We start from the raw sequence: 23,953 nt of genomic DNA, 5'->3' as shown, positions 1-23,953 counted from the left end.
TTTTCAGTTCTTATAAACTCCCAGAATGTTATTATTTTATTTTTTAAAATATATTTTTATTGCTTTTTAGATAGAGAGGAAGGTAGAGGAAAGGAGATAAAAACGAGAGAGACATATCAAATGGCTGCCTCCTGCATGCCCCCTACTGGGGATCAAACCTGCAACGCAGGCATGTTCCCTGACCAGAATCGAAAAGGGGACGTCTTGGTCCATGGGATTACGCTCAATTCACTGAACACCAACAGCCAGGAAACTCTTGGGATTTTAAACACTTAAGTTTTCCCCTTTCCTGCTTTGATCTATCAGCTTTTTAAGGCATGCATCGGTAGTTTTAACTTTGAAAATTTTTTTTAATAACAGTAATCTAAAAATTAACATGCTGGATTTTTTTAAGTTTGAAAAAGTAGTGAAAAATTTTATTAATTTAATATATACAGCTTTGTTAATGATGAAATAACCAACACCGGAGCATATTAATATTTGTAAAATGCAAAATCAATATAGAGATACCTTACTCCATTATTTATGTTTGCTTTCAAAACTTACCTCATGAGCCAACATTCTGTATAATTCTTCTTTCGTAATAGCTAGTCGTTCCCTGTCAATGCTATCAACAACAAGAATGATGAACTAGAAGACAATTAAAAAGATAGAAAACTTAATGCGTTGTTGACATTTTCTACAAAATTATTTTCAAGTGATAGAAGTACTTTCTTCACATGGCATCATCTTACTATAAAACAGTGTACTACTTTTTCATCATAAAGGGTTTATGTTACATGAAATTACATCGAGCAGTACAAAATAACTTGTAACTTCATCAAATACAAACCATGCCCAATTTTATTTTTTTAAAGTGATATTTGAATACATAATATTCTGTAATACTAAGATTTATTTTAAAAACCAAGTAATAAAAAGTAATTTTAAGAAAATCACAATAAGTAAAATAACATTTGCTAAACCTTAAAAGTACTTTACCACCTTTCATTTAGGCAAGCAATAATTATGTTTACACAGTCTTCTGTCTATTTGAAAGAAGTACACAAACTAGTTTGAAAGAGAAACATTAAAAAATAATGAATGAAGCATTTTTTACATAACAACAATAAAAGCACAAGAAAAATGTGTTACTTAGGTGTTAATATGCTAAAGATGATGCAGGTGAAATTAAAGAGAGCAAAGGAAATTGGAAAAAACTGTTGGTAACTGTATATAAGAAAAGGCAGGTCTCACACACATTAAAAATAAAAACATCTTAGATAAGAAAAATAAGGAGATATTAATAATGAGAAAGAGCTCCTAAACTGAGCATCTTATGTAGAAGGAACAGTTAAGAAATGAGATTAAATGGTGTTAAGGATTATAGTAGAGAAAGTGATGCAAAATAAATCAAGACAAAAAGGGTAGAATCAGATTATTCAGATCTGTAAAATTAGGGAAAGAGACAACTAGGGTAATCTGAATATAAACTGAGAAAGGCTTAGAAAGGGATAAAAAAAATAAAATAGAAGAGATAAATGTAAGAACCAAGGCAAAGTTAGAATGGAAATAATTCTGTAAGTTAATGAGAGTAAGATATCAGAAATTAGTCATCAACTGTAACTCCTTGTATTATAAATGAGTCATTTCATCTTTTGGATGACTCCTCAACATAAAGAATTTAAGAAGATGACAAGGGTGAACAAAGCCATCAGAACACTACTACAAAGATATAAGATCCTTACCTAGAATCTAAGATTGCAAATGCTATGTGTTATACAGGTGTGCTGCAATAAAGGCCGATGGTTCTTTGTAGTAATTTTGCTATTCTTGTAGAAATAATTAAAATATCATTTCATGCAAATGGTGTCAGCAATAATGTATGTCTTTCTGGACACATGCTAAGTCAATTTTCAGCAATTTCAGTAACTACACTTTTCTAATTCTACAAAAGTGTGTGGATCAGCAAGAATCATTTTGACCTGCTCTTTTTATAGCTGCAGTTAACTGTGAGCTTTGAAAAAGTACCAACAGCTATGCTGTTTAAACAGTCATAATGCTAAAATGTTGTTTTTCTCTTACTTTCCAACAAAAGTTATTTTACTGTAGAAATAAATATATTAAGCTAACTTATGAGCATAATATTTGCTTACCAACCTATCCTCCCTTGCAAAGAAAAAAAAAATTAAGTGCTACCACAACTGCTAAATATCTATTATGCCATACTGGTTTTATCAGTCATACATGGCACTAGAATATATACACACATATACATATGCTATCAATATAAATCTAAAGGAATACATGTTTTTATTTAAAAAGGCAAATTATTCACCAAAAAGTCCTTGCATTCCTTCCAACCCCCACAAAAAACCCCACTCAATTTAAAAGGCTTCATTTTAGAAAAAATAATTTGTTTGTTGTATCTCTGTAAAGAAAAATTATGCATGTAATGGTATATTAATATTCTCAAAGATAAGCCTTTCTCGACAGCATTGCATCTATATTTTATTATTTTTTAAATCTGCTTCTAAGAAAAAATAAAAACAGAAATAGAAGATATTCTAAATTTGTTCCCTAGGTTGGCTATGAAATAATAAAATAACGAATAAGTGACAGAAGTCTGGGGTCTGGCCTGCAAATCCATTACAAAAAAATTACAATATAATCACAGCAATATTTTGAATGTTCAAATGATATTATTTGAAAATCTGTATTAAATTATGCTCAAAGCATTTTATTACTCCTCTAATAAAGCTGAGATCTTGGGAAAGATATAACTTATCCTCATGTCCAATTTCTCCAACAATGGAGATACTACAGAATTAAGGTGAGGATAAACTGGGAGCCCGCACACCAGTAAGTACTCATCTAATAAAAGCTCCCATTGCTCTTTCTCTTTTATTTGAAACCCCAAATTCCTTACTAAAAAAGGCAATTGTCAATATGACTTATGTATAGCCTATCTATTTTCTGGGTTTACTCTCTGGTTCTTTTTATTAAATTTACTTTAGTAGTAACTCTAGTATACCTCTGTGTTTGAGTAATACGTGTTCCAGGATGACCGCAGTGACTCTTGACCACCAATGTCCCACATAAGAAAATGAGTGTTCTTCACAACTATTTCTTCAACATTGCTTCCTATGGTTGGAGATGTATGAACCACTTCATTCATTAAGCTGTTGAAAGATAGACACCATAAAAGCTCTTTTGTATATTTTGAGAATCTGAAGCAACTTTTAATCTCTGTATTTAACAGGAATCAATCTTCCTTATTTGCACCAATGATGGTAATTACATGCATCAAAAATAGAACCTTAGAGAACATTTGTGCAAACAAATATCTAGACAAAGAATAACTACAAAAGAAAACTGTTCTTTTGTTAATGGAATAAACTACGGACTTGATCTGGATAGAAGGGAACTCTGTGGTGTGAGGTTGCATTTCTGTGGCCAAACTTTTAATACCACCATGTCCTGTTATAAGTCAGAGCAGAACCAATGCCCCATCCTAGCAGAGCAAGTTTCTAGGTGACTGGGACACCAATACTTACAGTGTAGCATCCATGGAATAGTAGGCTATTTATAATTTTGAAGACTGTCTATGTGAGAAAACTGAGACTTGCCTCAGCCATAAATATTAGTTCAGGCCTATTAACCTCAATTATAGTCTTCTTTAAAAAAATATTTTATTGATTTTTTACAGAGAGGAAGGGAGAGAGATAGAGAGGTAGAAATATCGATGAAAGAGAAACATCAATCAGCCATCTCCTGCACACCTCCTACTAGGGATGTGCCCGCAACCAAGGTACATGCCCTTGACCGGAATCGAACCTGGGACCTTTCAGTCCGCAGGCCGATGCTCTATCCACTGAGCCAAACTGGTTAGGGCTCAATTATAGTCTTAAAAAGATAAGACAATGGGCAAATGAAAACTTTAATTAAAATTAATTCTAAATATATTTAGTATAGAGATACTCATATCACATGTATTATCATAACCATTCGTTAAGCTACATTAATTTATTCAACAAAGATAAATTTGCCTCTAACATGCCAGCGTTGTATTGGAAGAAACATGCTAATCCCTTCTGGGTATTATATATATTTTTGAAGCTGCGCACAAAATTATTTCAACAATAGTGACAGGTTTCTGAAATGTTTATATATGACTAGAGGCCCAGTGCATGAAATTCGTGCATAGGCAGGGCCCCTAGTGGGTGCTGGCTGTTGGCCGGGGCCTCCCTTCACCTGGTGGGGCCGGTTGGAGGGAGGAGCTGTGGGTGGTTGGCCAGCCACCCCTGCCTCCTGGTCGAACTCCTGGTTGAACTCCCGGTCAAGGGGACAATTTGCATATTAGGCTTTTATTATATAGGATATTTAAAAAAACAAACAAAAAATAACAAGTAGCTACTCAACTTAAAACAATAGCCATAACTTAGAAACTTTTTAGCAAAGTAGCTGAAAAATATGTTAAGCACTGCTCAAGTGAAGTATTTCTGGAGAACTGTCAGCTGATATATTTAAGATGAGGTGGGAAGACACAAGAGCCACACAATGGTGCACTGTGTTTTTTATAACCACTTGTTAAAATACTTCAGACACAAAGCCATTTTCATTGCTTACCACGGAACATTTCATTGGCAATAAAAGGATAATGGTATATACTTTGACAAGTGGACTGATGTGCTGTTAAAATTTCCTTAAAGTATTAATGTACTTCTCTGAAAGTCTCAAGCTTCTTCCTGTTGCAAAGCTACTAAAGCAATATTTTCAGGGGCAATCTTCATTTCTTTTGATTTGACAAGACTGGCTACGATAAACATTTCAAGAGTTATTAGGAGAGTAGCAATAACTTCCTAGAGATAACAATCTATTTACATAAACCTCATTGTGAGAATAAATTAATGAAATGCACTTTATCACCTCACTCTAGCACTATAATATGTGCTTTATTTATCCTAATTTTATATTAATTCTTTCTTTTAAGGGCAGAAAATAAGTTTGTGAAGGCTTTAATAAGCATAGAGTTTTTTAATTTTTAAAATATGTTTTTGTTGATATCAGAGTGAGGGAGGGGAAGAGATGAAAACATCAATGATGAGAACCATCAATTGGTTGCCTCCTGCACACCCCATACTGGGGATCAAGCCAGCAACCCAGGCATGTGCCCTGACTGGGGATCAAACTCTGACCTCCGGGTTCATAGCTCAATCATTGGCCACACCAAACAGGCATTTTTTCATAAATTTTGTGCTCAGTAAAATACAAAAACATGTTCAAGTTTTTCCATTATAATACCTTATCCTTATTAATTATACAAATTAGTTCCAATAAATAAAATAATGAAACTATTTAAATATACACTCATACTTACAACTGATAAAGAATGGTAGTTTTCCCTGCATTGTCCAGTCCCACTATAATCACTTTGTGCTCTGCAGACAGAAAGTAAACGAAAAACATTTAACACTGCTGTATACTACAATTACATGCTTTCAACAATGATTATTAGTTAGCTCTCGAATGAGAATCATGCACTGGATATTTTAAGACTGTTAAAAAATGGAAAAGAAAAGAGAACTTACTCATGATGCCAAGACTACTTGCCTTAAGTGATACAATCTATTATATTCTTTATCTAGCTCTCTTACAAAGGAATGTTAGAGATAGGAAAGCAGGGAGGACAGGAGAACCTGGCCACTTATATTGAGTTTGGGGTGATAAAATCCAGTACTAGTCTTGACAAAATATTATCACTTAAAATGTGTGTTTTGTTTTTTATTAAGTGTTTCATACACACCTGCCTGCCATCTCTACTAATCAAATTCACTTTTTCTCAAGTTGTTTTTACAGCTGGAAGTTTTCCCACCTTCATGCACCAAGATTTTTTTTCCATTTACTTCAAAGCTCAATTTAAAATGTAAATCTGAAAAGTTTCCTATTGCTAATAAGACACACATACTCTTTTTTTTTATATATATATATTTTATTGATTTTTTACAGAGAGGAAGGGAGAGAGATAGAGAGTTAGAAACATCGATGAGAGAGAAACATCGACCAGCTGCCTCCTGCACACCCCCTACTGGGGATGTGCCTGCAACCCAGGTACATGCCCTTGACCGGAATCGAACCCGGGACCCTTCAGTCCGCAGGCCGACGCTCTATCCACTGAGCCAAACCGGTTTCGGCAAGACACACATACTCTTAACCAGTTTTCCATTCCCTCCATTAATCTACAGATAAATACACAATTACTTAATATTTAACTTTTTTTTTCCAACTGGATTTTACAAGTCTTTTGAGCAGATACTGTTTTTGTTCTGTGTACAACAAAAACCTCTTCATTCTCCTCCTTCTGTACTAAACAGTAACTTCATTCGTAAGTAGTTTTTAAGCCCAATCTAATTATTCTGTTAAGCGATATTTTAACCTATACAGAATACTTAAAGATTGTTCGTCCCCAGGGGAGAATGTTTCAAAAGCTACTACTCAACAGGGTATGTAAGGAAGCTGCCATAAGAACCACAATGCAATCAACTGATCTAAAGCCAATGATATGACACAGTTCATATCAGAACCCTGCTCCTCTTGTTAACTTTCATGAATGTCAAAATTCTCATTTTATATCTAATCAAATATCAGGTCATATTTCTACTCTAAAATGTTAATATTGCATCAAAGCATGGGGCCAAAATTTACAGACAAGTTCTTTGGTGACAAACCATCTTTGTATCTTCTAATGACTTGTCTGCTGTAACAACATAATATTGTAGGGCAAATGACATGGTTCTCTGGAAGGGCTATTATCACTATGGTAGAAGATGCTTTGTAAAACAAAACAAAACTTGCTTGCTTATTATAACTCCTAATTCTCCTTTTCTGACTTTCTCGGTTTGTAGTCTCTAATTTCTAGTGGAGCCAATCTTGGAGTGTTCTCCATCTTTCTCCCTTATAGTATAAGAACAAGAGCATTCTTATCAGTGGAGCAACAATCCCACCTCCCGGCACCAAGCAGTCTAAATTTTGGTGACAGCTGGAAACCACCTGCCTAGCATCAGGGGACCATGGGAGTCCTGAAGGCCTGAAAGGGAAGCCTAGTCTAGAGGTAAGCTAAATGTCAATCAGATAAACATTAGAAGTTTAACATCATTTTTACTTACAGAGCAGGTAGTAGAGATTTCCATTTCACTAGAATTTAAATATCTAAAGTTGTGAGAAAATTGTATACTTTTACAATTTCAACTGATCTTCAACATATGTTTATTTCTAAATCTTCAAACTACTCTCCAAGAAAACAAAATTATTTATTTGTTAGACTCAATCCCAGTTAACCTTAAATAGGGCAAACTACAACATGGACAATACTAAATCCTTTATTTAGAATAAATCTTGCAAACAGAATTATAGAAAATTTACCTTCTTCTTGCTCTAAGTCACTGTCACCCAACTTGGTGACTTAGCAAATTTGGTATATTGGATAAAATGAAAATAAGTCTGAATTATTGCAAAATTTTATAAAATTTTCAGAGAATGTGGTGTCACCATCTGAGACCTGAGGCCTGGATCTAAGGAAGTCTAGCTCTTCAGAGGAAAACTAGCCATTAAAAAAACAAAAACAAAAAACTAACTGTTCAATATTATACTGATTATAAAATACTAGAGGCCCAGTGCACAAAATTCACGCACAGGTAGGGTCCCTAGCGGCTGCCGCCCAGGACCTCCCTTCCCCAGCTGCTGGCCAGGGCCTTCCTTCATTTCGCGCCACCCTGATGGTCAGTGCATGTTATAGTGAGCAATCAAACTCCCAAAGGGACACTTTGCATTATTAGGTGTGCGTGTGTGTATAAAATAAAATAAAATATTATAACTTGGAACAGACTACAGAACTTGAGATCTATTCTTTCTCTCCCACCTCATCAGCACCCGTGAGAAGTACAATTCTCCAAAAACACACAAAACTACTAACCCGGTGAAAGAAGTTAGCTTGAAAAGTAGGCAGATAGGGTAGTGGTCCAGCGGGAAACAAAGGCAGGTAGGACATAGACAGGGGCAGACACGGCAGTTTGAGCAAGCCTAATCACAGAAACCAACCATGTTTTTGGACACAGAACAGGAAGTATGGAAAATCAAAGGAGGGCCTGCAGCAACAAGGTGTACATACACATAGAAACAGAGAAAGTTCAGGTCCGTGGCTGGGCAAGAACAATGACAGAATCAATCAGGTGGTGGTGACATAGGTATATATGGAGCAAGCCTGTAGAACATGTATACTCCTAGAATGACTTGCTTTGCTAGCAACCCATTTATTTGGGGAGTCTGAATCCGCTTGTAATAAATTTTTCACACTTTTGCTTAAATCTTCTGGTCCTCGGAGCTCATTCTTCGGCATCGAGACACGACCCTGGGGGAGGGAGGCGGGATCCTCAGCTCACCTTTCTGGTTAACACTGGGTCACCTTGCTTATCCTATATAATAAAAGGCTAATATGCAAATGGTCATCATGCCCTCACACATAACGACCGATCATCAGGAGGCTACGTGCGCAGCCAGGCGCGCCCGGTGGACAGAGCTGCGTGCACAGTGAGGCATGTGCAGGTGGGTGGGGCTGTGTGTGCGACCAGTCACCAGGAGATGCATGGAGCACCTTTCGGTCCCCCCCCTCCACCTCCTGCTCCCATGGAAGCAGCGGGCAACCTACTGTGCACAATTTGTGTGCTGGAAATGTATAGAAAAGGAAATGGAGGTCTTATGAAATTAAGTAATTTGTTTTAGTAAACATAATTAAAAGCTAGCATTTGTTCCCCTGCTCGTTTTACTATTAAATACTAGTAGCTCGGTGCACAAAATTTGTGCACATTGAAAGGGAATTAATTGCCCTAACCGATTTGGCTCAGTGGATAGAGCATCAAACTGGCCACCTGTCGATTCCATGAGGAAAGGGGCTCCCTCCTCCCTCTTGTCAGGGCCCGGGGTGCAGGAGAATGGGGTTCCTGGCTGGCAGGCCACTGACAGCAAGCTATCCAACAGCGGATTCTGTGAGGAATGGGGCTCCCTCCTTTCTACTATCAGGGTCTGATTTGAAGGTTGGCCATGCCCCCTCTTGGGCCAGACCCAGAGTTCTACCATTATGTCCTCCACCTCAGCAACCCAGGACTGACTGCTGCTGGGTGCTCCTGGTGCTCTGAGGGTGGGTTCTTCCCTCAGGCCACACGGGAAACAGCTGGGGAGGGTGCAGCCCTTGGCAAAGCGACCCAGGATTCAGTGGGTCCACACTCCAAGGGCGGGTTCCTGCCTCAAACCCCGCCCTCACCAGAAACAGCTCGGGGGAGGGTGCAGCCGTTGCCAAGACAACCCCTGCAGGACTGACTTCCTTCCGCTTGGTAGCCAGACCCGGTCATGATCAACACCACCCAGGGTTTTTATATAAGTAGATTAACTCCCCTCCCCAATTCTTCAGACCCCTCCCCATTCCCACACCTCAGTAACCATATTCCCAGATGACAAAATTTTGTTAAGAGCAATTACATAAATTTGATGATTCAACAATTCAACATTTATTGAGCTCATTATATACATGACTGTAATATTTGTGATTAAGACAAATAAGGCAAGGTCTCCACCCTCAAAAGTTTTGTAAGCCGGGCATGTAAACAACTAATTACAATATAGTATCATTAGTACAAAGCAACAGATAGAAGTATCAAATGGTAATATTCTTAAGGATAAATCAGATCTAGAATCCAACTCTCAGCTAAGGAAATGTCAATTTTAAAAAAAGTAATATTCTAGACTGTCAGTTTAAGTGTTTTCCATGCACTATGTAAGTTACTCTATAAGAATGTGATATCATTCCTCATTTCCCTGATGAGGAAATTGAATGTTAGGTTAAATAACTTGCCTATGGTCACACTGTTGGGGAATTTGGCTAATCGTCTCCCAACTTGGTGTGTTCCCACTTTTGTGACACAAATTAAACCTTACAATAATAAGTAAGAACAGCTTATCTGATAGAAGAAAGACAACTAACAGGTAAACAAGGGGATTAAATGTAGATAAGGAAAGAAAATCAAAGAACCTAATTATGTTGAACACTCTAAGGCAGTGGTTCTCAACCTTGGCTGCACATTAGAATCATCTGGGAATCTTTTTAAAATCCTGATTTTTGGGCCCCATCCTCCGGGAATTCTGTTTCTTTGTTATGGGGTGAGGCCACAACATTAGTAACAAAGAGGAAGCCTGTTTGACAAGGTATGGGCAGCTATACACCTGCATGGCTCCCTTCTCACATGGCTCCCTCCTCGGAGGACTTCCGTGTATAAGATGCCCCTCGATTTTCAGTCTAAGATTTTAGAAAAAAATGGCATCTTATACACAGAAAAATATGATAAATGCTGCCCAGGGGAAAGTAATCTGCAAGGCAGATGTTAAGGAACATAGAAAATCTAAACACTGGTTTTCAAACTTGTTGAGCCATGACCACAGTTAAGAAATACATTTTAGCACAGGGGCACGTTGCGGATGGAAATAGCTACAGTTTCCATGTGTATGACCTTTGACCCGGTGACAAAAATCGTATACCTATAGATGAGGACAATGGGGGGGTAAGGGCAGAGGGTGAGGTGGGAACTGGGTGGAGGGGAGCTTTGGGGGAAAAAAGGGAACAACTGTAATAATCTGAAAAATAAACATTTATTTAAAAAAAATAAAAATGTAATGTGGATAAACTAAAAAAAAAAAAAACGTTTTATGTCATGACTCAGGACACACATAACTGAAACAGAAGTTTCACAAAACAGTTCTTTTACTGAGACACTTTCTGATTGTTTCCATTTAGAATATTCATTCCTTTTATTTTTTTAAAAAGAACCTGAATCCAATAAAGTTTTTATTTTTTAAATATATATGTATATTTTATTGATTTCAGAGAGGAAAGGAGAGGTAAAGAGAGACAGAAACATCAATGACGAAAGAGAATCATTGATTGGTTGCCTCCTGCACACTCCCTACTGGAGATCGAACCCGCAACCCGGGCATGTGCCCTTGACCAGAATTGAACCTGAGACCCTGTAGTCCACAGACGTATGCTCTATCCACTGAGCCAAACCAGCTAGGGCTAGTCATTCCTTTTTAAATTGCTGGTCCTCACTAAATTGAATTTGGGTGGAAAAAAATATATTTGAAAAATACAAGTTAACTGGGCGAGTACCAAAATATAAACATTTCACAAATGCAAAAAGTTCAGCAATCCCCAAATAAGATAAATACAAAGAAAAGGAAAACTAGGTAGTTCATGGTTAACCTGCTGAAAATCAAAGATAAAGGGAAAATCTTTTTAAATATATTTTATTGATTTTTTTGCAGAGAGGAAGGGAGAGGGATAGAGAATTAGAAACATCGATGAGAGAGAAACATCAATTCAGCTGCCTCCTGCACACTCCCTACTGGGGATGTGCCCGCAACCAAGGTACATGCCCTTGATTGGAGTTGAACCTGAGACCCTTCAGTCTGCAGGCGGACGCTCTATCCACTGAGCCAATCTCGAAGGCAGCAAAAAAAAAAAAAAAAAGGAGGGAGAACCAAGATGGCGGCGTAGGGAGCGGACCTGTGTGTGCTGCTCTCTCACAGCATCATTGAAACTATCAACTATGAAGTAAACAACCGCCACTCAGAACCATGGGGAAGTTGGCCCAGTGGGAGATCTACAACTGGAGGAAAAGAAAGAAGCGCAGTGAGACTGAGTGGGAGCTACGGAGGCACCAAAACCAGAGGTACGCAGTCACACGTCACGCGGGCTGCAAATGGATTCTCGGTTTTTTACGAACCCTCGAATCCTCTGGGCTTGCTCGGGGCGGGTCTCGGAGGCCCCAGATCCCACAGGGAGAGGCGGCCACGGCCTTGCAGTGGTCGGAGAGCGAGGGAAGCTCTGACACGCGGCTGCTCGCCGGCACCGAGGGACAAGAAGTCCTGGTGTCCCGGGGAGGCGAGGGGCGCGGAGACGCCGCCATCGCTATTTCCTCCACGCTGGCGACTCCCTGTGACCCCGCCCTACCCTCAGGGCTGTGCCAGAGGCACAAGAGGGAATGACTGTGCTTTTACAAACTCTCAAATCCACTGAGCTGGTTCGGGCGGGTCTCTGAGGCCCCAGGCCCCAAGGAGAGAGACTGCACGGCCTTCCAGCGGTCAGAAAGCGAGGGAGGCTCTGGCGCTCGGCTGCTCGCCGGCACTGGGGGACGCAAAGTCCTGGAGTCCTGGATAGGCAAGGGGCCGCTGAGTCTCCGCCCCGGCGACTCCCTGTGACCCCGCCCTACGCAATTTACATTCCCATCTGGGCTGTGCCAGACTCACAAGTAGAAACGCCTTTGCTTCTGCAAACTCTCAAATCCACTGAGCTGGTTCAGGCGGGATCATGAAGCACCAGACCCGACGGGGAGAGGCAGCACGGCCTTGCAGCCATCAGAAAGCGAGGGAGACTCTGTTGCACAGCTGCTCGCCGGCACTGGGGGACACAAAGCCCTGGCAGAGAGTCAGGGGGCCGCGGAGACTCAGCCTGTGCTATTTGCTCCGCCATGGCGACTCCCTGAGGCTCAACCCTAATCAATTTACATCCCCATCCAAGCTGTGCCAGGTGCACAAAAAGACCCACCTGCGCTTTTGCAGCCTATCCCAACAAATTGCAGACTTCAACTGCTTGCAGCCATGAGAGACACACTCAAGAAGCAGACCCAGGAGAACCAGGATGGCGGCATAAGGAAGAGACCTGTGCGTGCTACCTCACACAACAACATCGAAACTACCAAATATCAAACAAACACCTAGCATACAGAACCATGGGAAAGTTGGCCCAGTGGAAGCTCTACAACTGGAAGGAGAGAAAGAACATTGAGACTGAGTAGGATGTGACACCAAGTACAGAGCCCAACCCAACAAACTGCAGATTTCAACTCCTCGCATAGAAAGAAGCGCATTGAGACTGAGTAGGATCTGCAGAGGCACCAAGTACAGAGCCCATCCCAGCAGGCTGCAGATTTCAGCTCCTTGCATCTGGGAGGGACGCAATCGGGGGGCAGAGTCGGGTCCGGGGCCGGCCAGGGCTGGGCCTGACTCTGCCGGCACTGTGGAACTGCTGTACCAGCAAGCGCACAAACATGCCCACTGGTCCCAGTCTCTTGTGGGGCGCTGGGGGACAGCAGACAGGCAGTCTGTGCACTTGGTGGAGGGCAGGAGTGCTGGATGTTCAACCACCAGGAACGCCTGGAGATTTTGTCTAGTGGGGAGCCGCCGGCAGGGGACAGAGGGCCAAACTTCCTGTTTCCCCGGTAAGGCTGGGATGGCCCCGGTGAGGTTGAAACGGTCCCGGTGTGGTAGGGACGACCCCGGTCAGGTCGAAACGGCCCCGGTGTGGTAGGGACGACCCCGGTGAGGATGAAACAGCCCCCGTGAGGTAGGGACGACCCCAGTCAGGTCGAAACGGCCCCGGTGTGGTAGGGACGACCCCGGTCAGGTTGAAACGGCCCCCGTGAGGTAGGGACGACCCCGGTGAGGTTAAAACGGCCCCCGTGAGGTAGGGACGACCCTGGTCAGGTCGAAACGGCCCCGGTGTGGTAGGGACAACCCCGGTGAGGTTGAAACGGCCCCCGTGAGGTAGGGATGACCCTGGTCAGGTCAAAACGGCCCCGGTGTGGTAGGGACAACCCCGGTCAGGTTGAAACGGCCCCCGTGAGGTAGGGACGACCCCGGTCAGGTTGAAACGGCCCCCGTGAGGTAGGGACGACCCTGGTCAGGTCGAAACGGCCCCGGTCTGGTAGGGACAACCCCGGTCAGGTTGAAACAGCCCCGGTGTGGTAGGGACAACCCTGGTCAGGTTGAAACAGCCCCGGTGTGGTAGGGACGACCCCGGTGAGGTTGAAACGGCCCCCGTGAGGTAGGGACGACCCTGGTCAGGTCGAAACGGCCCCGGTGTGGTAGGGACGACCCCGGTCAGGTTGAAACGGCCCCCGTGAGGTAGGGACGACCCTGGTCAGGTCGAAACAGCCCCGGTGTGGTAGGGACAACCCCGGTCAGGTTGAAACGGCCCCGGTGTGGTAGGGACGACCCCGGTGAGGTTGAAACGGCCCCTGTGAGGTAGGGACGACCCTGGTCAGGTCGAAACGGCCCCGGTGTGGTAGGGACGACCCCGGTGAGGTTGAAACGGCCCCCGTGAGGTAGGGATGACCTTGGTCAGGTCGAAACGGCCCTGGTGTGGTAGGGACAACCCCGGTCAGGTTGAAACGGCCCCCATGAGGTAGGGACAACCCCGGTCAGGTTGAAACAGCCCCGGTGTGGTAGGGACAACCCCGGTCAGGTTGAAACAGCCCCGGTGTGGTAGGGACGACCCCGGTGAGGTTGAAACGGCCCCCGTGAGGTAGGGACGACCCTGGTCAGGTCGAAACGGCCCCGGTGTGGTAGGGACAACCCCGGTCAGGTTGAAACGGCCCCGGTGTGGTAGGGACAACCCCGGTCAGGTTGAAACGGCCCCGGTGTGGTAGGGACGACCCCGGTGAGGTTGAAACGGCCCCCGTGAGGTAGGGACGACCCCGGTGAGGTTGAAACGGCCCCCGTGAGCTAGGGACGGCCCCGGTGAGGTTGAAACGGCCCTGGTGAGGCTCAGACGGCCCTGGTGAGGTTGAGACTACTCCAGTGAGGTTGGGACAAATAAAGGGGACCAGTATGGACTGATGAACAGGGGTAGATACAGAAGCAGAGCAACATTGAACAGAATGTTAAACTACAGTGGGAAGCCTGGGGAGGGTTGGGGGGCGGGATTAAGAGACCAACTGAAGGACTTATATGCATGCATATAAGATTAACCAATGGACACAAGACACGGGGCGGGGGGGGGCGGGGGGTAGGGGCCGGGGGAATGTCAAGGGGGGGAATAAAGGAGACATATGTAATACTCTTTGTAATACTTTAAGAAATAAAAATTATTATAAAAAAAAAAAAAAAAGGATAAAGGAAAGCTATAAATATTGACTGACATTTCACCACGGTGTACACACACACACACACAGAGAGAGAGAGAGAGAGAGAGAGAGAGAGAGAGATGAGAGAGAGAGACTCCAGAAGACAGTGGAATGACTAGAGGAGTGATCGCCAACCTTTCGGACCTCACAGACCACCAGTGGTCCACGGACCACCGTTTGGCAACCACTGGACTAGAGCACTAAAGGCAAAAACAAACAAACAAACAAACCCAAAAAACAAAAATAATAATTAAAAAAACACACCAAGCTAAGATGCTGTATTCAGAAAAAATATACTTCAAGAATGAAGGCATTTTCAGATAAAAGGAAACTAAGAGAATTAATTCATCATTACCACAGCTACACTATAAAACCACCAGAGTTCTTCAGCTTGAAGTAAAATTATGCTAGGTGGAAATTCAAAACATCAAAAATAGTAGTATGAGTAAATATGAGAAATTTTACCCTCTCCAAAACTTTAAAGAACATGTGACTGTTTATAGCAAAAATTGTAACATTGTATTGTGAAGTTTATTAACATATTTAGATACAATACATACGACATATAACATGTATGGTTACAAAGGACCAGGGGAGGGGAGAGTGCAACTGTGTAGTTTCAAAGTTCTTATCCTTTAAAAGTGTTGCATTACTAAGTAGATTGCAAAAATATAAGAATGTACGTTGCAATCTCTTGAAGGACCATGGAAATAATGCAAAAGGCAATTGTTAAAATAGTCAATAAAAAATTAAAATGGAATTCTAAAAATTAAAAAAAAACTAGTTAACCCTCCAGAGGAGGGAAAGGTAAAATAGAATTTTAAAAATTAAAAAGTTAACCCCCAAAAAGAGGGAAAGGGGGAGTAGAGTAATAGCAAAACAAAACAAAAACAGATAAACAAAAGCAGAGCTAAACAGAGGAAACAAATAATAAAATTGCATACCTTTGTATCTAACCATATAATAAATCCAACTACATAAACAAATTGGATTAAACATTCCAATTAAAACGGAGGGAATTTCACACTAGACACAACAAAGGTCTCCCACTCTATGCTCTTTTAGAAGAGATACACATTAAGATATATAACATCTGAACAAGACGAACAACCACCTTAACTTAAACGTTTATAGGATATTGTACACAACTGCAAAATACACATTCTTTTCAAGAGCAAATGGTGCATTCACCAGAACAGACTATATGAATGGACTATGAAAGTCTTAATAAATTTTTAAAAAGAACATCTTAGAGTATATTTCTGACCACAATGGAATTAAATTAGGAATAATAAGCTATCTAGAAAAAAAGCAACACATAAAAAATCCATAGTTCAAAGAAGAAATCAACAAATTTTTATAATATTTCAACCTGAATAATGAAATGCAACATGTAAAAATTTGTGAAATGAAGCTAAAGCAGTATTTAAGATGGGTGTTTTAAAAGGAAAAAAAGGCAAAACCAATAAAACACATTCTACCCTTAAGAACTAGGGGTGAAGCCCACTCAGCGTGGCTCAGTGATTGAGCATCAACCTATGAACCAGGAGGTTAAGGTTTGATTCCAGGCCAGGGCACATGCCAGGCTCGACCCCCAGTAGTGGGTATGCAGGAGGCAGCTGATTAATGATTCTCTCTCATCATTGATGTTTCTCTCTCTCTCTCTCTCTCTCTCTCTCTCTCTCCCCCACCCCACACCTCCTCTCTGAAATCAATTATATAAAAAAACTAGTGGTGGAGGGTATAAAGTATACCCAAAGTAAGAAGTTGGAAGAAAATAAAAATATTTTATTTAAAAAGATCAACAAAACAAAGTTAGAGTACTGACACTACCGGATTTCAAAATTTGCTATGAAACAGTACAGTAACTGATGGTGTAGTAATACAGATCAATGCAAGAGAAAAGGCTGGAGATAATGAATCCCAAGCCCACTCACATCACAGCCCCAAAATAATTCTATTTGTCCTGTAGGCATCTATACTAATAAAAGGGTAATATACTAATTAGACTGGACATCTTCCGGACATCGCCATGGTGGCGGGGGCTGAGGCAGAGGTGGTTAGGGGTGACCAGGCCAGCAGAGGAGCAGTTAGGGGCAATCAGGATGACAGGGGGACAGTCAGGGGGCGGCCAGGCCAGGAGGGAGGCAGTTAGGGGGAGTCCAGGCTGGCAGGGGGGCAGTTAAGGGGCGGCCAGGCCAGAAGAGGGGCAATTAGGGGGTGGCCAGGCCAGCAGGGGGCGATCAGGCCACCAAGCAGAGGTAGTTAGGCAGGCAGGCAGGCAGGCAGGCAGGTTAGGAGCCAGCAGTCCCAATTGCGAGAGGGATGTCCGACTACCGACTAAACTGACAGTTGGACATCTCCAGAGGGGTCCCAGATTGGAGAGGGTGCAGGTCGGGCTTAGGGACCCTCCCCCCGTGCACGAATTTCATGCACTGGGCCTCTAGTCTATATAATAAAAGCCTAAGCGACTATTATGGCAGAATGACCAGAACAATCAGTCGCTATGATGCACACTGACCACCAGGGGGCAGACACTCAACGCAGGAGCTGGGCTCACGGCTGGTGAGCGTAGCAACAGTGCAGGAGCCTCTCCCCCCTCCATGGCAGTGCTAAGGAGCAGCGAGCTGAGCGGTAAAAAGCAGCGAGCAGGTGGGTGGTAAGAAGTGAGGGGTCCCGGACTGCGAGAGGGATATCCAACTGCGAGCCCGCTGGGCTGAAGGACCCCGCCCCCCCCGCGCATGAATTTCATGCACTGAGCCTCCAGTAAGCATATAAAAGCTAAAGGTTCTAGATTAGCAGTTCTCAACCTGTGAGTCGAGACCCCTTTGGGGGTTGAACAACCCTTTCACAGGGGTCACCTAAGACCATCGGAAAACACATATATAATTACATATTGTTTTTGTGATTAATCACTATGCTTTAATTATGTCCAATTTGTAACAGTGAAAATACATCCTGCATATCAGATATTTACATTACGATTCATAACAGTAGCAAAATTACAGTAATGAAGTAGCAACGAAAATAATTTTATGGTTGGGGGGTCACCACAACATGAGGAACTGTATTAAAGGGTTGTGGCATTAGGAAGGTTGAGAACCACTGTTCTAGATGAAAGAAACAGGACACAGACAGCAATATCCATTAGAAAAAAAATGAGAAATTAAGACTATACCAAAATTAAAATTTCCCACTGAGAAGAAATCCCCATTAAAGAAAATGAATAGGGAAGTCACAGACTGGGTAAAATAGTTACAAAAATATAATTGACAAAGGACTCAGTTCCAGAATATATATAAGTAATTATATATAATTTTTTAGACAAAAATTTTAAATGGGCAAAATATTTGAACATTCCACAAAGAAATATATACAAAACGGCAATAAGCACCTGAATAAGTGCTTAATTCCCAATCATCAACAGAGAAATGCAATTTAAAACCAAAATGAGATACAACTACACATCCAACAGAATAGCTAAAATTAAAAAGACTGGCGACACCAAATGTTGGTAAGGCTGTGGAACAAGTAGAAGTCTCAAACACTGCTGTTCTATATTATAAAAGGCCTGTGGCCCTAACGCCATAATGACCAAAGACCAGCGCAGGTGGGTGGGGCTATGAGCACAGTGAGGTGCACGAGGGAGGGCAGGGCCGCACGATTTCGCACACTGGACTTCTAGTAAGAATATGAAAATAAAAATGGTATAACCACTTTGGAAAACAATCTAATGGTTTCTTATAAAAATAATCATATATCTACCCAATGACTTAAAAATTCTTCTTCTAGCCCTAACCGGTTTGGCTCAGTGGTTAAAGCGTCGGCCTGCAGACTGAAAGGTCCCAGGTTCGATTCCGGTCAAGGGCATGTACCTTGGCTGTGGGCACATCCTCAGTAGGGGGTGTGCAGGAGGCAGCTGATCGATGTTTCTCTCTCATCGATGTTTCTAACTCTCTATTCCTCTCCCTTCCTCTCTGTAAAAAATCAATAAAATATATTAAAAAAAATTCTTCTTCTAGATATTCACCTAAGAGAAATAAAAACATGTCTACAAAAAGTCTTAAGGGTGTTCATAATATTACAACCCATCATAATACAAATGAATACACAAACTGTGCTATATTCATGCAATGGGATTACAAAAGATCTATGGGGAAAGCTTCCAATATAAAAGGGTAATAAAAAGAAAATTAAAGAACAGAAGAAAAGTTAAAAGAAACAGTAGAATTCATACAAAAAGAGGTGCAGTAGGATTGAAAAGAATACTTGATAATCAATTTAGTTCCATAAGATAAATCCAAAGCAAATAAAAATTTCTAGAACCAAAAAAGGTAGCTTTATATTGAAAAGGTCCAGAAAGCCCATCACAATACACAAACAAAAATATCAAGGTACACTTCTTTTAAATTTAAAAAATACCAGAGCTGGGCCAGCGTGGTTCAGTGGTTAAGCATTGACCTATGAACCAGGAGGTCATGGTTTGATTCCTGTTCAGGGCATATGCTGAGATTGTGGGCTCCACACCCAGTCAGGGTGTGTGTGAGGCAACCAGTCGGTGATTCTCTCTCAATCACTGATGTTTCTATCTCGCTCTCTCTCTCCCTTTCCCTCTGGGGGGAAAAAAAATACCAGAGATAAGCAGAAAATTCTAAAATCTACTAGATAGAAAAAAATCAGAGTAAGAATGATACTTGTAATGAGGTACCATCTCACACCTGTCAAAAGACTATCATCAACAAATCAACAAATGACAAGTGCTGGAGAGTATTTGGAGAAAAGGAACCCTCGTGCACTGCTGGTGGGAATGTAGACTGGTGCAGCCACTGTGGAAAACAGTATGAAGTTTCCTCAAAAAACGAAAAATGGAACTCCTATTTGACCCAGTAATCCCACTTCTAGAAATATATGCCAAGAAAATAGAAACACTAATCAGAAAGGATATATGCACCCCTATGTTCATAGCAGCACAATTTACAATAGCTAAGATTTGGAAACAGCGTAAGTGCCCACCAACAGATGAGTGGATTAAAAATGGTGGTACATCTACACAATGATTCGAATACTACGCTTCTGTAAAAAGGAAGGAACTCCTACCATTTGCAACAGCTTGGATGGTCCTGGAGATCATTATGCTAAGCAAAATAAGTCAGTCAGAGAAAGATAAATATCACACGATCTCACTCATTTGTGGAATATAATGAACAACATAAACTGATGAACCAAAACAGATCCAGAGACAGAGAAGCATCGATCAGATGCTCAAACCTTAGGGAAGGTAGGGGAGGGTTAGGGTTAAGGGGGAGAGATCAACCAAAGGACTTGTATGCATGCATGTAAGCATAACCAATGGACACAGACACCAGGGGGATGAGGGCATGAGCGAGGGAGGCTTGCTGGGGGGGGGGGGGGGGGGGGGGGGCGACTAATGGGGGGATAAGGACACATGTAATACTTTTAATCAATCAATAAAGAAAGAAAATGATACTTGTCTTCTCAACAGCACTGAAAACTGGAGGACAATGACAAATCAATACCCTCAAGATTTTGAAAGAAATGTTTTACAATTCAGAATTGTTTTACAATTCAGCCCAATTATAAGTAAAAAGTGAGGACAAACCAATACATTTTCAGGCATTTGAAATTGCAAAAAAATTATCACTTTGGATAGCATTGCAGGAAATTTCTGAAGGGTGTGCTTCATGAAAATAAGGGCAAAGCAAGAAGGACACAAGTTCCAAAAAAAAGTGAATTCCTAGAATGATAGCAAAGACATGTCTAGAACAACTGTGTAGCAGGCACGGAGGGAAAAAAGTCCAGTTTGGAGCAGAAAGGAATACTGAGGGTGTGGGGAAGGATAAATGATCTGATAGGTGCAATGTGGGAAAACTTCTATGGAGAGTTTTTGAATAACATGAAACGACTTAGTCAAATGTACAAATAAACTAAAGCAATGGGATGTAATTATTTATTCTAGGGGGGAAAGTTGTAGAAAAAATGAAAACAATATGCATATAGTGGCTCAGCAGTAACAAAACTTCAGTTCCAACAATGAAAAGACAGTGTGGATTAAACAAAAAACTACATTGGAATGAAGGAAAAGGTCATAAAGGTACTAATTTCTCTTCTACCATAATAAGACAAATGATTTGTTCAATTTCATATCTCTAAGTTCATTCCTTTAGCAGTTATGTCTATTGAGAGAAACAGATAAACAAGTAAACAAACATGATTACAGGTAGAAAACATTAGTCCAAAAAATAGAGAATGAGTGTTGGGATGGGAAGAGTGGTTAGGGATGGCCTCTCTCAGGAGTGACATTTGGTCAGAAATCTGAACCATTTGAAGTAAGGGGAAAGAGTGTTCCAGTAAACAAGGAGCAGATAGATGGTAAGGTTAAGTGTCATTTGTTTGAAACCAGCAAAAAATCCAGAATTAAGAGCACAATAAGGTAAAGAGAGAAATGAAAGACACCAGATCTGAGCAGTCAGAAACAATAACAATGTCATAAAAAGTTGGCTATCAGTGCTCATTGATAAGTGTGTCTTGTACCTTAAATTGTGTACTTTGTAATAGCTTTACTTAAACAACACATGCTTTAGTATGCTTATTCCCAGAAAGGTATCAAATTTATGAAAAGATGCCGAGTACTCTAAAATGTTACAAAGAAAAAAGATGGAAGTGAGGCAAATAATACAAGATAAGGGAAAGGAGTGTTTAAGATAAGTAGTTCTCAACTCTGGCTGTACATCTGAATTATCTTGGCACTGATGCCCAGACCCCCCTACTCCATTCTGATTGAATTGGTCTGAGGCATATTATTCTAATATACAACCAAGATTGAGTGATTTGAGTATCTCTGGATTAGATGTGTTATAGTGGTTAAAATGGAAAATGCTGAGGTTGCCGTTAATTTTGTCAATATAGAAAGTAAAACCAGAGGCATGGAACAGGCTGATGAATGTCAGAGGGAAGGGGGAGGGGGCAGGAAGGGACCAACCAACCAACTTGTATTGCATATATGCATTACCTACGGACACAGACAATAGGGTGGTGAAGGACTGGGGCCAGGCAGGAATCAGGTGGAGAGGGGCAATGGGAGGACATCTGTAATACTCTCAACAATAAAGACTTAAGAAAAGAATGGTTGCATCTTTATAAAGTGAAAAAAGAAAGTAAAAATACAAGACTACTAAAGTAGCAATCCCTTGCTTCAAAATAACATACCATGACTAAACTCTTCAACTGCCCCCATGGCTTGCTCTGTATAAAGTCTTAGTCAACATACAAGGCCCTATGTGACCTGGCTCCCCTGGCTACCTTTCCAACCTCATCTCCTCTAACTCCCCCACAGGCAAACTAAAATACAGCCAAACTAAACTATTTTCAGCTTCCTTCCATGTACCAAACTATTTAATTCCTCTCCCATTGCATATTATTAGTCCTTCTGCCTAAAATAACATGCCCCTTCTACTCAGTCTGCCTAACATGCCTTAGCTATAAACTTCTACTTATTATTAAAGTCCAACTATACCTTTTCCTATAGTCTTCCAGGAACCACATTAGAAAAATTAATCATTTTCTTTTGGCACCATCACCACTTTTATACATATCAGTTAATAATTTATCACATTTTATTTTTTCTCCACTGCCGGAAGCCAGTCCATCCTTGCTGCTTGACACAGTCGCTGCAGGAAAGAAACATCTGCACAGCATATGTTTCAAGGGACCTGGGATATATAGCATATTGTTCTTAATATGTTTGCTCTCCTTAGAGCCATGTGTTTTAACCAAGGTCACCTCTCCGAGAAAGGTTGTTTCCCCAGGTGGGGATTTTCCCCTGAGGTTAGGGAGGGATACAACCCCTTAACTAAGTGCCAGGCGGGTAGTTAATCACTTTAACTACAAACAATCACACTTAAACTACATAATCTTTACTCCGTGGAATGGAGATAAGAAACGCCCTGACCTCTGCAATAGAAATTGACAGGATTAAAATCGACTGGTATAAATACAGATGTAACAAGACAATAATCATCAGATCCTAACCAGAACTTGGCTGGAGATCCTGGCTAGAGGTCCTGACTAGGCTGCTGATCAACTGAAGGCTGTCTCCGTGTCATTCCTTCTTCGCTGACTCCGTCCACACCTTTGGGGACCCCTGGACCTGCTGAGGTTGGACCCCAGCACTCCACTTCTTTCTGATATGTACTGATGTTTGAGCATTATGAGAGCAAGTAACTGTGTCTTTCCTGTTTGTCTTTAAATCTTTGTATCTCCTAAGTTTAACTCTAAAGACTGATTTATGTCCTATGCCCATGAATGAATGAGAATAAAATGAGAGAAAAACAACTAGCACTAAATATACAGCAGGAAAGTTAAAGTCTAAGTAGTAATGAGGATTTAGGAGACCTGAACATTTATGTGACTATAAAAGCAGCCTATGCATACTTTTCACCATCTCCCAAATTTTCCCTTTATATTCTCTAGTCCCTTTTAATCTGATTAAGGAAGATTGAAACAAAACAACAAAAACCCGATAAAGAGCAGCAATAAAATAGAAGGGGAGGAAGAGGAATAGGACAGATTACCAAGGAGAAACAACGACTTATTTCTTAAACTACAGGAAAAATAAGCAAGTGATTATTATATGGATCTTTATACTTTTCAGCATGTCTTAAAATGCTGCTTTATATAGTAACGAATTTATGTAACAAGGATTAGAAAATATAAACTGCTGAAAAAATAATACATTAAATTTATGAATGGATAATATTCGTAAGATGTTAAACTCTGGCCACTTTAAAATCACTTGAAAAGTGTGGTAATTGGCCTTAGCTGGTTTGGCTCAGTGGATAGAGCCTCAGCCTTCAGACCAAAGGGTCCCGGATTCGATTCCAGGTCAAGGGCATGTACCTGGGTTGCAGGCATCTCCACAGCCTGGGCCCTGGAGGCAACCAATCCAT

General features: G+C 41.3%; 1 protein-coding gene across 1 annotated transcript in view; it reads right to left on the bottom strand.

Moving 5' to 3' along the window:
• The window catches only part of ARL5B (ARF like GTPase 5B), a 34,675-nt gene that overhangs the window by 9,282 nt on the left and 1,440 nt on the right, over positions 1 to 23,953 (bottom strand). The window contains exons 2-4 of the mRNA XM_070432437.1: positions 5,360 to 5,420; positions 3,014 to 3,161; positions 547 to 630 (exon numbers count right to left, since the gene is read on the bottom strand). Coding sequence (XP_070288538.1) covers positions 547 to 630; positions 3,014 to 3,161; positions 5,360 to 5,420 — 293 coding nt within the window. The remainder of the gene's footprint in view (positions 1 to 546; positions 631 to 3,013; positions 3,162 to 5,359; positions 5,421 to 23,953) is intronic.

The sequence above is a fragment of the Myotis yumanensis genome, unplaced genomic scaffold (genome assembly GCF_028538775.1).
Source record: "Myotis yumanensis isolate MYYU_CA2020_CCGP unplaced genomic scaffold, mMyoYum1.0.hap1 SCAF_1, whole genome shotgun sequence".
Taxonomy (NCBI): domain Eukaryota; kingdom Metazoa; phylum Chordata; class Mammalia; order Chiroptera; family Vespertilionidae; genus Myotis; species Myotis yumanensis.
The sequence above is the reverse complement of the archived record's forward strand: the minus strand, read 5'-3'. Positions and strand labels throughout refer to the sequence as shown.